General features: G+C 39.6%; 1 protein-coding gene across 2 annotated transcripts in view; it reads left to right on the top strand.

The window, feature by feature from the left end:
- CPNE4 (copine 4) overlaps positions 1-18,394 on the top strand; it is a 323,296-nt gene that overhangs the window by 178,130 nt on the left and 126,772 nt on the right. For both annotated transcript variants that reach the window (XM_067561613.1, XM_067561614.1), the window contains exons 4-5: positions 12,086-12,157; positions 16,754-16,828. In XM_067561613.1, coding sequence (XP_067417714.1) covers positions 12,086-12,157; positions 16,754-16,828 — 147 coding nt within the window. The remainder of the gene's footprint in view (positions 1-12,085; positions 12,158-16,753; positions 16,829-18,394) is intronic.

Consider the following 18,394-nt stretch of genomic DNA (forward strand, 5'->3'; position numbering starts at 1 on the left):
CTTTGCTTCCACCAGCTGAGCCTGTTTGTTTTTTCAAGATTGAAAAGTGCTGTGAGGCTGCCAGCCCTGCTATTGGCTCTGCCACACGCTGCATTCCTATTGGCTGAGCAAAGACTTGGCCAGTGAGGGGAGGGTGGAAGAGAAGCAAGCAAAGTAATTGCATTGCTCCCAGTCCTGACTAGTGAGGGAAGGGGAGAGGGGAAGTCGCTCCCAGCTGTTGTTATGAAAAATCAGAATAGAGCAAGTGCCATACCCCACCATACCTAAATGGCGCCCCTGCCCTTCCCCCTACTACTTGTCTTTTATTACAGGCACCATCAGCAGTGTGCTGGAGGTGGCTTTCAGGAGCCCTTGGTTAATATTCCACCACCAAAGTCGAGGGAGGGTCGGAGTGATTTCCCTGCTTCTGGTAATCATCCCTGCTTTGGAACCTACTAAATCATCCCTGCCAGACATGACTTATTCTGAGGGTCATAAGAATACTTTGGAGAGAACAAATGTATTTCTTTTCGAATGGTCCGGTCTACACCAAGCGGCAGGAAATTTCAAAATGGGCCCAGTGGGACAGCTAAAGCTCTTATAATTTAGAGTAGCCTTGTGGCTGCTCTAAATTATACCAGGGCTGTTTGATCCCCAGATCAAAAAAGAGGAGCCACCTTTCTTCACCCCTTCTCCTCAACTGCACAGCACAGCAGAGCATTTGGCCCTATAAATGTCTGGCAAGATATAAAAGGAAGGTTCCATAGGAAGGAAAAATTTCTCATTGGTTTTATAAATCAAAAATATATAGATTTATAGTTTTGGGAGCTTAACATGGATAGATGGTTAATCAAGATCTTTAAAATACATGATAAACCATGTTCCTTTTGGCAGTGCTCTTCAAGACCTCAGTCAAAGAAAAGGAGCTGTTTATATAACTCAAGAAAGGAAAGAGAAATATAGAAAATAATTTATTAAAATGTTTTTCTTTCTTAATTGGTTTTAAAATGCAAGAACTTCATTGCTGCTGCCATTCGCAAAAACATGCCTTTATAATGATTCTGACTCTATAAATAACACACAGCTGGGTTGGTTGTGGTATAATTTTACTTTTAATGGTAACCAAGAAAAAATAATAACAACATAGAATCTGACCATAGAAATGTGGCCTTGAGGTATCCAATAAACATAGCTGGGCTTTTTTTGTTTTTTGTTTAAATTTTGTATAATTCATCAACTCTTTTAAAAATATGATAGTAACAGTGGAATTGACATCTAAATGGAGCAGGATTGAAAATCTTGCAACAGAGATTATACATACGGCACTTACTTCAACACTTAGCAGTTTTCTGTAATTACTGTATTTTGTAGGATGATAATGGGACGGCTGCTGTTCTTCAGCTAACTTTGACATGAATTTGTTGCTACATTGCAATTTAAGGAGTGCATAAAACATTATGATTTTTTGTGTCTGTCAATCAATTCAGCTTCCTTTCCCATCACAAATAGGAGATGTTATGTGAAACATAGGATAGGCTTTGGGTTCTTATACGTAGTCTAAAGGACTGAGGGCTTTTTTTTTTTCCAGAAATGTGCCATGTTTCATTCTTCTATTCCAGGTGGAGGTTGACCAAAAATAAATCAACCGCTATCTGAATCTGTGTTTAGATAATCTTTTACATGTGCATTAAACCTACACTTTTACATTAATCCCTGTAAGATTATCTGCCAAAAGCAAGGTTTATAGGAATCATGTTAGGCAAAGAGAGGTGCATGATACAGCTTATTTGGGTAACATACTACTTGCTCTAACCAGAGAAAAATGGGTATCTCTTCAGAGATACTCAGATCTTTGTGAGGACATCTCTGCTTCAAGGCACATAGCCTGCAACCATGTTACCATGAGATGTGATCTTGTCAGATGTCAGATACTAAAAGCAATGTTGGGCCTTGGATGGAAGACTTGGAAAATGCAGATACTTCAGGAAGTGAGGCTGGTAGCATTCTTCTTCCTGATTCAGCACTAAACCAATATCCCAACACAGTGATGAGGGCAATGAGGTGCAGCCTGTTAGGCTGTGACCACTTAGATTACAATGAATGATCCCACTGAACTTTTAACAAAAGTAGAAGCCTTAGTTCCAATGTCCTGACAAGAGTCAGCCTCTTGTAATTCTGCGTGCCTACAGGTAAATATCACAATTAGAGGCATATTGGCATGGAATCATTATTTGTAGCTTGAAGGCTAAGTGTAGCATACATTTCAGATTGTTAGGTTATTTGTATGCCATGAGCATATCTGCTGTGTGCAGTTAGGAAAAAGTCAATGTGCTAAATAGAGAGATTTACTTTAAAGATTTTTTTCCTCACAACTCTTAACGTAGCCCTTTCAAATAAAACAGCAGCAGTCTTCCTGATTGCTACAGTTTTTTAAAAAAATAATATTTAAAATCTTTTATTCCTTTATAGAGAATGGTATGACTGAACAGAGCTTTTGAGCCAGACCCTACACTCTGAAATGGCCTTCCAATGGCAGGTTTTACTCAACTTCCCCTGAAGTGTCCTTGCAATATAATATTAACTGCACCATGTTAATAAATATATTATATATAATATATATTGGAAGTGACAGAGGAAGAAAAGGACCTGGGCGTATTGGTTGATCACAGGATGACTATGAGCTGCTGAAGTGATGTGGCTGTGAAAAAAGCTAATGCAGTCCTGGGATGCATCAGGCGAGGTATTTCCAATAGAAATAGGGAGATGTTAGTACCGTTATACAAGGCGTTAGTCAGACCTCATCTGGAGTACTGTGTGCAGTTCTAGTCTTCCATGTTTAAGAAAGATGAATTCAAACTGGAACAGGTGCAGAGAAGGGCTACTAGGATGATCTGAGGAATGGAAAACCTGCCTTATGAGAGGAGACTCAAAGACATGGCTTGTTTAATCTAACCAAAAGAAGGCTGAGGGGAGATATGATTGCTCTCTATAAATACATCAGAGGGATAAATACCAGGGAGGGAGAACAGTTTAAGTTCAGCACCAGTGTGGACACAAGAACAAAAGTTTCTAACTATTAGGGGAGTGAAGTTCTGGACCAGCCTTTTAAGGGGAGCAGTGGGGGAACCTAGCTGGCTTCAAGACTAAGCTTGATAAGTTTATGGAGGGGATGGTATGATGGGACAGCCTAATTTGGCAATTGAATTATCTTTAACTACTAGCGGTAAATATGCCAAATGGCCTGTAATGGAATGTCAGATGGGGTGGGTTCTGAGTTACTACAGAGAATTCTTTCTGGGTGTCTGGCCGGTGAATCTTGCCCACATGCCCAGTGTTTAACTGATTGCCATATTTGGGGTTGGGAAGGAATTTTCTCCCAGGGCAGACTGGCAGAGGCCCTGGGGGTTTTTCGCCTTCCTCTGCAGTATGGGGCACAGGTCACTTGCTGGTAGATTCTCTGTACCTTGAAGTTTTTAAATCATTATTTGAGGACTTCAATAACTCAGTCTTAGGCTAAGGATCTATTATGGGAGTGGGTGGGTGAAGTTCTGTGGCCTGCGTTGTACAGGAGGTCAGACTAGATGATTATAATGGTCCCTTCTGACTTTATAGTCTATGAGTCTATAAGTCTATATACCATGCAAAAATTAGTGGCACATTAATACAATGCTACAGTTGAGAGATTAAGCTTTAAACGTTAGGCAATTCCAAGAGTTAATGTTAGGGTGACCAGATAGGAAGTGTGAAAAATTGGGACAGGGAGTTGGGGGTGTTATAGGTGTCTATATAAGACAAAGCCCCAAATACCAGGACTGTCCCTATACATCCAGGACATCTGGTCACCCTAATTAATGTTGAAAGGGCAAGTTTAATTCTGCCTACTTGTTGATACAGCCTTAAAATATGGTGTCTCTTTATATCCCATCATATAACATAGAAGATAGTACAAACTGAAATTTCTTATACAGCTTACATATGTGGGATGTTCTGGTCTGTACTACACCAGTCAAGTTTCCCACCAAATATCACTTCATTTCTAAGTGCTCGTCTCTCAGGCAAGGGACTGCATGGCAAGGCAGGGTGTGAATCTACAGTGCACCAGCTAGCTGTGTAGAAATGTCCCATGTGTAGTAACGTAACAGTGCAGTGGACATCCCAGAGTGTGGCTTAGCACTACTGCTTTGAGGTAGCAGGTGTACACTGAGCTGCATTCTGGAACTTTCACTGCGCTGTAGCAGGGCCCTCACAGGAACTTACTGCACAGCAAGCTGGTGCGCTGTAGTTTCACACCCTGCCTTGCTATGTAGACAGACCCTAAATTTACCGTAATGTGCAAAACTAACATTTAATAATAGAACTCTCACTCAGTTGCAGAAGTCACTACCGACAAACAGATGCCAATTCCTGTCAAGATTGTACATTGTGCTATGGTGAGAATCCCAAGATATTTTCAATAAATGTATCTTGAAGTTCATAACTTTTATAGGGCACTTTTTTTCAGCAATGCACAACCCCCCAAAGCATGAAATGTCCTTGATCGAGAGCCATTTAGGAGTGCATATTTTGGGGCTTGTTTAAGAATAGAACCCACAACACCGAACAAGCCAAATTTGATGTTTCTAGCCACGGTCTGAGTTTTAGTTACTTGAGGGCAAAATTTCTAATCCGAATGTATTTCTAATCAGAATTTAAACATACAACTGAATGTATTTGACTAAAGCTTTCCAGAACTATTCAGTGTTGGGACGAGACCAAGTTTGGAAAATATCATCCCCAAAGTCTCCGCCGAGAAATGTTGCGAGGAGCGGTATTTCGGCAGCAGATCGTGGCGTCTTCCCATCCCATCTCACAGCTCCTTCATTTTCAGTGGCAGCTCGCTCTGTCTTGCCGTCCGCTGAGAAATCGCGCGCCCTCGACTCTTTTTGGCGGCAGCTCTACCCTCCTGCGGGCCGTATGTTTGAAACCCCTGTATTAGGGTGTGCCTGGGCACACCCGTACACACGCCTATGCTTACTTGAGATGCCAGTCACAGTTGGCTGGGCTCCTCAGGCTTGGCTTCCCTAAGTGAGGTTCAGATATCCACGGGCAGGCCTGGATTAAGTATAGGCACACCAAGGCCCCGTTCCCAGGGTCAAATTTTGACATAAAAATCTTAGCTTTTGTTTAAAAACATGATGTTTCTAACCGTCATGCTTGCAAAGAAAAGCTTGAGAAGATGAACTGAGTGCAACCACTGCATCAGGTTTTGCCAGGATCTGTAGTCAGCCTCTAGCAAAGGGAAGAGCAGTGCTGCTAGAGCTAGAGAGGAAGACATCTGGCTCCATGCTTGCCACCAGTCAGAGCAGAACAGGATCCTGTTGGTCAGGACAAGGGGCAGAGGTTCTGCTTCTGGTATTTCTGTCTGATTGGGGTGAAAGAAATTGGTGTTGCTTTCCCAAGCACCACTCACCAATGGGACCAGAATGAAACATCACTCTCAGTAGATCTTCCTATGATTGTCCTTCTCCTGACTCACATACTTCGATAAGCAGTGAAATAGTTAACAAAGTTAGAGCTTAAATTATCTTCTTCGGGCATCTGTGTTAACTCTCTGTCAGGGCAGGGCACATCTCTCAGTTTTGGGCAATTGTTTCTGGCTTTCTGTAAACTCAGGCAGACATCTCTGCATCAGTTACACTTGGTTCAGATTGTGAAAGTGTTTTCCATAACCATAAGGACAATATTTTTTTTTTCCAATTGAAAGTTGTGATGCCAAATAGAGAGTTTTTTTTTTTTTGTTTTTTTGTTTTTTTTTTAAAGGAAAAGTGCCACTTCGCTCACCCACAGTGATTTATCCCAGTTCAAGCCCTGCTCTACTCTTTGCAGTGCCTGTAGTTTTCACATAACTGCTGCCACTCGTTGCTCAAAGTAACTTTGCTTATTTGTGCATGCAATGTTCTTAATTAACGGTGGGTGAATAAAGAAGTTTTGGGGTGGAAATTGGGGTGGAAAATCACTCAGAGATTAGCTGAAATTGACATTTTTCAAAATTTGTGGCAAATCAAAAAGTTCTAAAAAATTTGTTTTGGGCACAATGAAACATTTTCTTTGCCCCAAGCCAAAATGCTTTGTTTTGATTTTTAAGCATTTTTAAACATTTAAAAGCTTTAAGAGATAAAGATAAAGTAGATTTTGAAAGAAAACATCATTTTGAATTGAAAAATTGAAATATTTCATTTTGAGAAAAAAAAATCCTTTATTGAAAGAATTTGGCAAGATTAAATTGAATTGATGTTTTGGTGTCCCCGAATCTGCATTTTTAGCCAAAATGTTTGAGTCCGTATATTTGCCAATCTCTATTCTTAATGCTTATGAACTAATGAACTTGTAGAAAAGCTCCAAGCCCAGCAGCAGTGTGATAGCTCTCTGGTTTCATGACCCATCACAACGTGTCCCCCACATGCATAACTCTTTGCAGGATCAGGCTCTAAGCTTGTCCCCCAAAAGTCTGGGTAGTTAAATTACAGAAATGCAAAAACAAATAAAAATTAAAAAGCTATTACAATTTATCACTTTGCCTTTTTTTCTTAGCAAGCAGCACCCACGGAGAACAGCTGCAGTCGATGTGAAACAGATGTTTGCATCCCTGTATGCTATGAATCTGAGCAAATATCATTTTGGGGTTTAGTACTTCCCCTCTCCCCCCTCCCACCCTCATTTTATTAAGGATCTTGCTTCTTGATAATAATTGTCACTACTTCACATATGCTTCTAATACCATATGTCATTAACAGGATTATGTACTTGACGATAATTAATCCACTTTCAGCCACTGCTCTCAAATTGAAGAAAAATTAAAAGACCCATGATTACACCTGAGTTAATTTAAATTCTATTTAATAGAAATATTCTGTGTAAGAATAGACTGAAGACTACTCTTATGGTGCAAAAACCATAGGACCACATTTTTAAAGATATTTAAGCATCTAAAATGAAGATAGGCATCTAACTCCCGCTAGGTGCCTGCCTGTATCTTTAGGCACCAAAATACCTTTAAAAATCTGTCCTGCGCTCTCCTCTGACTGACATAATTGAATTCATTAATGGGCTGAATAATGTACTTTGTGGGACATGAATGCCGTTTTATTCCTGCTGGCTCAGAGTGCTGTGAAATTCTCCCCTGTAGCACTCTTGTTAGCTTTCTTCTACTAACGGTTTAAAATCCCCCTGCAATCCTTAGGGGGCCTGGTTTAGTCATTCTTTTGTATCAGAGTGTTCCGCATGATCTTGGAGGTCATATTGTTTCCAGTACTGCATGAAACTCAGAGGCTTATGTTATTGGAATACTTTTCACAGTTCTTAATGCTTTGTTTTTCATATGGGATCTTTTATATGAATTATTGATCCTTGAAAAATTAACGAATTAAAGCTTTTTTTCCCCCCAAAGAGCTATAGGCACCACACACTAATTGAATTTCAAACCATTTTATAATATCATTAAAACCTTTCCAACAATATCATTGTGTCCTATTGTATTATGGTTGTGGACACAGATTTTTTTCCCCCAATGTCCTGTTCTGATTGGCTGGCTGCTGTCATTGTTTAGAATCAATAGCAAATTAAAAAAAAAAAAAAAAAAAAAAGGAGAGACTTAATTCACCTCTAAACATGCTGCAGACTGATCAGTATTAGCGGCTTCAGTCTTGAAGTGTGTTGAGGGTGCTATGGAGACATAATCCATAAAGTGGAGTTGGATACAGCAGCAGTGGAGAGAGAGGGATGATACTGCCTCAGAGGAAAAAAAGGTAGTGGGGAAGGGTCTGTAGAGTGTGAACCTGAGTAGGTCAGTTATTTTGATCTTGCCTTAATGAACCATTGATCCAAACATGGATGAAACATCAATAATTTTAATTTGGGGACATTGTGTGCATCTACAATAAAATTAAATGTGGTGTGGGTGGGACAATGACAGTGAAAATATACTATCATTTTAACTGCTAAGCAGTGCACACATGCATACACACACACACACACCCATGTAGACACAGTTATAATGGTATAAAGGTGCTTTCTACTGGTATTGCTATTTTTCATATGAGAAAGGGATAAGTCAGGAATCTGTACATCCCACAGCTACCTAATTCTTTTCTCTTTTTATTACAGTTATCTCATGAGCTTTAGCTGACCCACTAGATTATCAGTTCAACCCTTCAGCCTCTAGATACCACAGTTCATATCCTGGCATATGTCAAAAATGAAAATGATCTTGGAAATGTATCCTAGTCAATTTTGTGCACATCTTAAAACCACTTCTATCACTATCCAGCTTGGCATGCTTGGTAATTGCTTGTCATGAAAGGACCAAAGCTCAAGTAACAGGTATTGTAGGTTAATTCTGATGTATGTTGCCAGGACTTTTTATGGGAAGCTGGCACTACACATAATCATTGTCAGTGCCATAGTTCTTACTTTCATAACTTCTATAGTCACTCACAATTTTTAAAAAAACAAGCAGAGCAGTTTTTATACCATTTCAAGCCGGAGATGGGATCAAAGTACAAAATACGGATTCAGATTTAATCACCCCAAGATCCAGCGTTTTAGTTTGGGCACATCTCTATCCTTAACATACTGAGCCGGATTTTGAGCTCAGTTACAGCAGTACAAACCCAGAGTGTCTTCAGAGGAGGTTTTTCAGTGTAACTGATCTTAGAATTTGGCCTTAATGTTAAAGATCTCGAAATCTGGATGAAACGACTTCCTAATTTGCATATATTTGAATATGTTTATTCATATCTGGTGTTTTTTCCCTTAAATGGAACATTTGTTTTTATTTTTTCCTCCTATTTCCAGTATTTCTCACTATTTCCAGCTCTCAGGGACTTCATTAAAAGATATTTAAAATCTGTTGGGAAAAACAGTGGATTTAATGGGTCCAATCTGACCCCCAGCATCTGTTTTGTAGAAAGAGAAGATAATTCACTTTCTGTACCACTTCTTCACATCACTATTGCAGAAATACATTTTCCCCTGAAGTTTCAATTATGAATTGCTGAAGTAGGAGTCAAACCAAAGACGTCTAACAAACAAAAGACTTTCGATAAATGCCTTCCCTTTGGCCATATTGCAAGTTCAGCCATCTCTTTGTAACTCTGAACTTAAACAGCTGCTTCCTATGTTCATGTGTTCCAGTTGGCTGAAACTTGCCTGCTAGCAGCCAGGGTAGCTAATGCTTTTTATGGTCCTGCTGGGGAAGTAATGTTACATCTATAGATAAGCAATAAATGTGATTCATAATTGATGGCAGCTTTCAAAAAAAAAAGGGGGGGGGAGCCATTCCAGCCACTAACAGCTACATTTTTAGCATGCAAACAAAAAGGGCAATTTACTGCTAGTAAAAATGGATTTTTTGTCAATTATTTAAATGACAGCCTGCAAATCTTAATTGTTAATTACTATTTGAGGCAATGATGCAGGCATATAGCTGCCAGATGGATCCATTTTACTGGCCACTTGATTAACAATGTGTGGGTGTTCACACACGAATACACATATTTACATATGCAGAGTGTTTGCTGCGGCAAAATGACACTAATAACTTAGAGAGCTGGTCTCATTAAAACGAGCTAATAATAGGAACATCAGAATAAATTCCATTCAGTGTATTTTGATGCATGTAGCTGCCACACAAGTGGAGACCCCAGAGTTTCTAGCTACTCTATGTGCAGTGCATCTTCGTACCTGGAACACCTTGCAAAGCAGCGAAGGGAGGGCTGGAAGTTGAAATGGGGTGAATAGTTCAGGAGAAAAAAGGCTGAAATTACTAAAGGAGGCTGGGTAAGGATAACTGAGTGACCCCAGGTGAGTAGGTAGGAGGTGATTGTTTTCCACCCAAGTTCTATCAAACACTAGAGATTAAGGTAGCACATCTAAGGGAGTGACTAAAAAGTATATTGGAGGGAGGAGTTATTTTGATTGATTGTATTTTGCTCTCCTGCTTCAGAAGATATTTTCCCCTTGTCTCGTTATGCACAGAGCCCATACCTTAATAATACTTTGGGCGTTTGTAGCACTTGACATCTGAGGATCTCTGACAGGTCTCTGAAAAAAATTAATTAAGCCTCACAGAACTCGTGGGAGTTTGATGATCTTTACTTGAACCCATTTGACTGGCAGGTAGGCTGAGGCGCAGATTTGTTGATTGAATAATCCTTGGAAGAGCCAGGAGTAGAACACAAGAGTCCTGAGTCCCAGTGGCCTACTTAAATCCTGCCTCCTACACAGTTGTCTCATCTACGGTGTTCATGGCCATTGAACAAAACTCTTACATGCAGTGAATTAAATTATATATATTTTAAAAAGAGCCACAACTTCTTCTATGGATCCCACTTCTTAAAGTGAAACTAAGCATGCTCTGGTTATATCACTGCCAAAGACTGCTGTTATGATATTAAAGTAGTTGTGTTACCTTCCATGTCCAACATCATTTGGGGTACTCTCCAGCAAATTGCATCTGAAAGAACAGCATTGTCTTAGTGCTAGTTGCCTATGTGAGATTGAGATACGTGATTCTGCAAAGCAAAATATGGGTAACATTCTCCAGTCCTCCTTCTCCACTACAGAGACTGCTCAAAGTCCACCTCCCACTGAGATAATGAAAAACAATATCAAACTTGTGCAGGTTGCGTTGTACTTTGCAGTGTATAATTTTTTAAGTTAGTATGCTGTGTGCTGGTTAAAGCTGTTATGATAATTACTGTTACTAATTTAGCATATTGTTCAAATCCATACAAATTCTCAGAACATCAGCTGAGCAGGAATATACCACTCCCTTTCCTTTATGGTCTCTTCTGTTTTTTCACTGGGTAATTGTTGTTTTTTGCATTCTTTGCATAAGAGTGACTTTTATCTCCCTTTCTAGGCTATGCACTTTAAAGGTTATGGCGTGTGCATCTGAGCCACAGTGTCTTAGAAGTATGTTGTACAAAGTGGGAAAGGAATTGTTTTTAATTGGTTTTTAATTGTTTTTAATACCAATGCCAATGCCAATACCAATGCCATTTTTGCTTTGTGCATATCTGATACAAGGTTGTAAGTTCTTTGGGACAGGAACCTTCTCTTTGGCTTGTGTTTGTACATCACCCAGCACAATGGGGTTCTAAACAAATAATGGGGCTTGTAGGAGCCACTGCAATACAAATTATTATTAATAATAACGCTTTCTCCTAACTAGTGTTATCTAGTGCATATCTAGTATTTCATATTTTCTTTCACAGGTTTCTAATGAAAACCATTTTTATAGGATCATACAAATTACAGAAAGAAACAGCCTAATAAAATAGGTCATCTAGTACAGACCATCGCCACATTGCCTCATTTTAAAGGTCTCAAAGTTATGGAAATCTACTGCTTGTTGTGACAGAAAATAGTACGTCATCATCATGCCTGGGATTAATGTTTTCTTGATGTACATTAGTCGCCCACTCGATGTGTTGGTGTGCTATATAGGGTTCCAGAGAAAGTGTGGACCCCGTGGAGACAAAGTTGGAACTCAGGCTGTGAGGCAGCCTGTTGATGTCTGAATTTAAAGTTGTTGTTTTTTAAATAATGTGCGTCCTGTTTAAAACAGAAAGAGACTCAATTTTATTGTAACTTCTCATAGCTTAGTTGTGTAGGTTTATTTTTCCCATGCAGCCCCCCCAACTTCCCCGAGGATTGGAAATGCTCCCTGTCAGTATTCATAAAGCTGCCAACTTGTCTCATAAACCTCTTTTTAAAATCAATTTCTGCCCTGATGCCTCCCATCTGTCATTAGTTAAGCAAATGATGAGCTGCAGCTTCTGCTTTTCTGCTCAGCTGTGTTCATTTTATCCTACCTTCCCATCCTTCCCCATCCCATTTGTCCTCCTGTTGCATCCTGTCTGTCATGTGGACTGCAAGCTCCCTGGGGGCAGGGACTGTCTCTTTTGTTACATGTCTGTACAGTGCCTTGCCCAATGGGACTCTGATCCTTGATTAGGGTTCCCAGGTGCAAATACAAATAAGTGCAATAACGTCAAAATCAAATCACAATCTTTGTATTTACTACAGTTTCTGATTTTTTCCCTTTATTTTGGTTTTGACACAGATTGTTTCACAGAGGAAACTCTCCAAATCCTTACTGAAACATGGAAATACAGCAGGGAAATCATCCATAACAGTAAGCCAGACTTAAATATACTTTCCTCATACTTAAAGATATCTAATGTGACTACTTCTCCATAAAAGTTTCCTCCTAAATTGTTAGCATAATCCCTAACTGAAAAATGTTTGGGTCCCTCTGATTTATTTGAATGTTTCTGGCAAAATACCTGTAATATGCAAATGGCAAGACAGTAATGTTTGGTTTTTGCAAGTGTCAGAAAGTGTATTATTCACGTAAAGGTACAGAGCAAGAAAGCTGTACTGTTTGATTATTTCTAATCCAAGCTCTACAGCCTTTAAAAATCTATTTAGGCCCCGATTTTTCTAATAGTTATACATGTGCTTAATTTTATGCATCTGAGTGGTCCAATTGTGCATAAAGTTAAGTACATGCACATGTATTTTTAGGATTAGGGGAGCCTTTCTCTTGCAAACACTTGTGCTACAAACACTGCTTCAAATTTTCTGGAGATGTTTTGACTTTTTATGTCAAAGCAGTGGCTCACCAATAGAGTGATGTAGAGAGAAACATTTAATGTGAGTTGGGGAAAAAAAAATCATTAATTAGTTTGAACGGAGATTTTGCTTTAAAACCTTTGTGAATCCTTATCCAGGTTTTCTTAACACTCAATTTACTGCAGTAAAAACTCGAACTGACAGTAAAATGTTAGGAGGGGCTACACTCTAATGATCAGCAAAATTACCTGTGCGCAGAAGAGGTGTGTGAGGGAGTGTGCATGTGCCTGCGCGCGCATGCATTTATACAGTATACTGTGATAGCTTTTTACAAGCGTGTGCGCGCACACAGAAAAAACTTGAAAAAACTACTTACGACTGGTGAGTATGAATGTCTCGCGGGGGAACAGATGCTAAACCAATCATTTCTGAAGCATATACAAACACAGAAATAAGACAAAGTCTCTGCTCTATGGTGCTGACAATCAAATATAAAGAGAGAACGTGAAGATGAATAAAGATGCAGGGCTTGATTTACATTTGCACCATGTTAAGGCCCTTTACACTGGTGTGAAACAGGGTTTCTCAACCTATGGGTTGCGACCCAAAATTGGGGCACCAGAATGTTTCAAAGGGTCATGTGGCAGCCCATGTGGCTCCTATCCCATGGGGCTGGCTGGCCTGGCTCCCTGCTTCAGGTATTGTGATGTCTGAGGTTGCAGCACTGCTCAGGTTTGCCCCCATCACCCCCTGTCTTGAAGAAGGCGGGTCAGCCGTGGCAAATTTGAGTGAATGGCATTATGGTCCAGGCCACAATGCCACGCACACAAATTTGGCCTAGCCGACCCCCCCATCAGGGAAGCAGGACCAAGTCTTGAGCCATGTTGTGATCCCAGAGGTCATACTACCTGGAGTGTGGAGCTGAGCCCAGCCAGCCAGCCAGCCTGCAGGGCAGGAGGTGTAGGAAAAGGCGCTGTGGGGTGGCTCTACAGTCCCCCGATGGGCAGCACCTAACCATCCCCAGGGCCTCTTAGCCTCTCCAGGAGGAGGACACAACCTTTCTCTACCCCCAGCCTACTTATTTGTTCATGTCAGGCCATCAGCATTTACAAGTGAGTCCTCCTGAGCCCAAAAATGTGTGGGAACCACTCGTGTGTAATGGGACTGAGAGTGAATGAGAATCAGGTCCTTAATCCTATTATGTGTGCACGCAGCTCCTAGCACATGGGGGTTCTGATACTTGTTAGGAACTCCATGTGCTGCTGCAGCATGAATATTTAATAATATTTAAAAAAATCAGAGCTGAGAATAGTGAGGTGAGGATCTGGAGTACAAAAGTGCAACTCCTGTTTGACCGTCAATGTTGCCTAGTTGCTATAGGAAGTAACTGGAATCAGAACTTGCGAGATGTATTCCTTTCTCTGCTACTGTTTTGCTGCATGACCTTGGACAAGTCACTTAACCTCTTGATTCCTCTGTCCTTTGGTAAAATACTTCCCTCTTCATTGGGCTCTTGGACTGTCATTTCGGCTGCCCTTTGAGATCCTCAGATGAAAGGTATTGTATAAGTGCAAAGCAATAGTAATATTTAAGATTTCCCTTCAGAAACCTAGAATGACAACAAAATAAATAAGAAGGTTCATATTCTTAGCCTTTCTGCAGACAGTTTTGCTAACTACTTCTCTGCCTGGGTGTTGAAAATATGAACTCAATTTTATTCTTAATAACAGGGTCTAAGACTTACATATCCTGGCTCCTACCCAATGGTACTGTAAAGCAGATGGACTTTACTCAAACTTGAACAGTTGAACTCAAACAGAAATAATTGTATGAAAACCTGGATGTTTCAATACAATACATCACAATGAAATATTTTAAATTCATTTTGGTCCCAGGATGCATATTGAGCATCTGTGAAATAGGGAATTTACTAATGTTAATCTTGCAACTTGTTTTTAACGCACAACTTCTTTTGAGTTATGCATTCTCCAGTGAATTGGTAAGGTTCACATCCCAGATAGGTGTGTTATTATCTTCATTATGGTGCTACTTTTAGAATTATCTAATCAATATATTATTATTATATAGCTATGGAATAAAATAATATAACAGTGCTTTTTCTGTTAGATCTGTTAGTGTTTATAGTTAGGAATTTGTATCTCAATTATAAAATATTTCTGAACTTTAAATTTTGGTATACAAATTCTTATTTGCTAATGGTGCTGTGTCCTACATGATCCTTTCAGCCAGTTATCTACCTGGAACAGAAATATCATCAAATGCATTATGAGGCAAATTTTCAGCAACTCTGGTCTGACTTACACACATGAAATAAATGTGTATGCGCACATGTGTGATTGTATCTTCATGCACAATTAGGGATTTGTGCACACACCTCTGTGCTTGTGAATATTTTGTGTGACCAAATACCAGTTTTATATTACACACATTTTGTAGGCTCAAGTCAGCCTCCCTTTTTGTTCTGTTTTGTTTTTTAAATTTGTCCCTAAAAATCTCAGCAGATGCTGCTGAAAAAGTTTATTGAGGCTTCAAACAGCACTGTTGACTCCTGAGAATTGTACAGTAGAGCAGTGGAAGCACTATGTTTCATTACACTGATTATCACTCTGATCCAGGCAGTCCCTAGTCGGTTTGAAGGATGCCATCGGTCACCCTCTTAGTCTTCCAAGGTTTTGAAGTCTTATGATTTGATCCTGGATGGCATGGTTGGAGAATGTGTGGTCTACGGGCATGAAAATCTGGCTTGTGTTCTCTTTTGTGGAATGACTTGTGGGTAGAGATGACCCTTGGCAGGGGACAGAGTGAGGGCAGCTGCTTCAGCAGTGTTACTGAGCATTCTCAGTCCATGTGAGAGTGCTTAGTACAAGGCAAGCAGCCTCCCACCCCCGCATCCCCCAATGCATCTCCTCTGCTTGTGAGAGCATTTTTGTGGACAGAAAACTCTTTTTCAATTAGAAAAAAATTGAAATGTCATTTTGCTTTTAGTGGCATTTTCCGATAGAATGCCTTAGCTCTATTTAAGGCCTGCTCTACACTTACAAATTTTTACCAGCGTACCTATGTCAGTCCGTTGTGTGAGTTTTTCCTGACATAACAATGCCATTGAAAGCCCAGGCCATGTTTACACTACAGACTTCTGTTGGCATAGTTGTGTGTGGTGAGGCTCTTTAATAAACATAGCTGCGCTGGGAAAAGCCCCAAGTGTATTAGCAGCCTTACCAGTCAAACTGCACTTTTTCAGTGTAGCTTATTTCAGGGGGGCTGGAATGGATTATACGAGTGAAAGCTCAGTTTTGCTAGTATAAAATACTAGAATATACCAGTATAGCTATACCAGCAAAGCACTCCTAGTGTCGACATGGCCCTAGTATAGATGCAGTTACAGGAGGGCAACTCTGCATTATGCTGGTATACCTTATGTCAGCCAGGGGAACTGGCATAAACTACATCAGATCAGGCCTATGTTGCAAAGTTTTGCTGGCAATAGCCACATAGGTTAGAAATGCAAAGAAAAATATCACATACCTCTAGCTGATGTAGGTATGAGTCAAACCTCCCCGCCTCACCCTGCTCCCCAGGCAGATGCAGTTTATAAGTCATTTTGCCAATATAGCTTACATTGTCCAGGGAGATGATTTCACTAAATTGGTTTAAGCTGCATTTCCAGTACGGGTTTTGCTGGTATAGCTATACCAGCAAAGCTTCGTAGTGAAGATTAGCCCCTAGTATAAGTATCTTTATGCCAATATAACTGCATCTCTACTATTGGGCTCTACTCTACTAGCAAAACCCTCCTAGTGTAGACAAGGTCTGAATTTCATGGTGATTAATTACAGGTTATTTCATTCCTTGTCTTTCCATTTATCATCACAGATTGCACAGAAATATCTTAAAAATTAACAACCTATTTTATGAACGTTTTCCACCCAGTTAAAAGCAAAATACTTTGCCAGAGGAAAGTGTAGTGTTCTGACCTATTTTGATATCTCTGCTAGCAAGGCGTCTGGATTCTTGGAAGGTGACTGTCAGTTTCCAGCTGATAGGGTCTACAGTCCACACGCTGGTAAATGGCATCTTTCCTAATTTTATTTTCTTTCATTATACATGCAAAACTCAAATGTAGCTTCTCATTTAGGTGATTGCTGAAGAATTATCTGGCAACGATGACTATGTTGAACTTTCATTCAGTGCACGGAAATTAGATGACAAGGTAAGCTGTTTGATATTAACCTTACTGAAAGATGTAAGAATGCCTGCAAATATGATTTAATAAGATTTTCCCTCACAGCTATTTTTTTTTTGCTTGACATTATTAAACACATCAGAGATTTCAGATCAATGCTCCCAATGAGGCTTTCCTCAAGTTGCAAAGTAATTAAAAAAACTCAAGGGAATGTAATTAAAACCAAGACAATTTAATTATGCCGAGACCTCATTTATTTAAAATGCCACAGATCAGAAGTGCTAAGATAAGTGAGCTTTTTACAAGGAGTCAAGATGTAATGTTCAAAGTAAGCATCTTAACATAATGCTTGAAAACTTCACATCATCTTGGGCAATATATATATTTTATTCAACAAAATGTATCTGAAATGTGAGAAACAGATTTCTTTTTATGTGTTTGTCAAAACCATCTCCACTGCAATCAGGAATCTGTGCATAGATGAAAACCTACCTCTTCACTCATCTTTATCTGTCAGTGTTACCCATTGTTATTAATTATACTTATATAATACTTTACCTCTATATGGCACCTTTCACCCCAAAGAACCCAGATAACTTTGCATATAAAGCACAACCTCGAATATCCAAATGTAATAAGAGGCATTTAATTATTTAAGGTAGTAGAGGGAACACGATTGTAATTAATGGATGTCATGGGGCCGTGACCCTGTTTTGGATAACAGGGATTTTCAGATGATTGAAGGTCAGATAATCATTGTTGCACTGAATCCCTGTAGCCACCATTAGAATATGCCCCTTCTTGGGTGTTATGCTGTTCCTAATTAGTAAGATAGGGTAACACCACACAGCAGTTTGGGACACAAGCAGCCTGATCCAGAGCATGCTTATGTGCACATGTGAGTTTATGTGTGTGAATGGCACAGTTATACCAATAGTAGCAGAGTTATGTATGTGCACAGGGTTTGGAGGATCAGACCATAAGTGAAGAATAATGGCATATTAATTGAAACTGCCAGGAAAATTTAGGTAGGTAGAATATAATCAGCAGTGCTGGAATCTGATTAGAACACAAGGGTTAATAGCATCCCTTTGTTTAGGATTGTTAATGACCGTAAATGATGAGTCCCATCTGGAAGGTGAATTATTCCCTCATTGGGAGTTGCTGGCTCCTCAGCACTTTTGAAAATCAGATAATTTATTTAAGTGCCAAAATGTGGATTTAAGAACCTAACTTTAGTCACTCATTTTTTAAAATCGCTGTTTAAAATTGTAGCTTTCACTTCAGCTGTCATTCGTGCTGTTATGTCCACAAAAGGAGAAGGAAAAGGAAGGGTATAACATAGCATAACAGATGTTTTAAGTGAACATTTCCTTCCCACAAGTGTATCACTTAAACTGGTGAAACTATCATTGAGATGGTTGTCATTGTGGCTGTTATTGTGGCTGTCATTGTGGTTGTCATTGTTATGAGTCCAATTAAATCGATTCATCCAAGTTGTGCTTCAGCATCTGATCTATATTCACTTCCCAGTAATTTTAGAGAGTCTTTTAAGCACAGGTTATCTGTTTATGGGGCATATCTAAATTAACA

The sequence above is a fragment of the Emydura macquarii genome, unplaced genomic scaffold, assembly GCF_026122565.2.
Source record: "Emydura macquarii macquarii isolate MOO-44397 ecotype Brisbane River unplaced genomic scaffold, CSIRO-AGI_Emac_v2 contig_2422, whole genome shotgun sequence".
NCBI classification, from domain to species: Eukaryota; Metazoa; Chordata; order Testudines; family Chelidae; genus Emydura; species Emydura macquarii.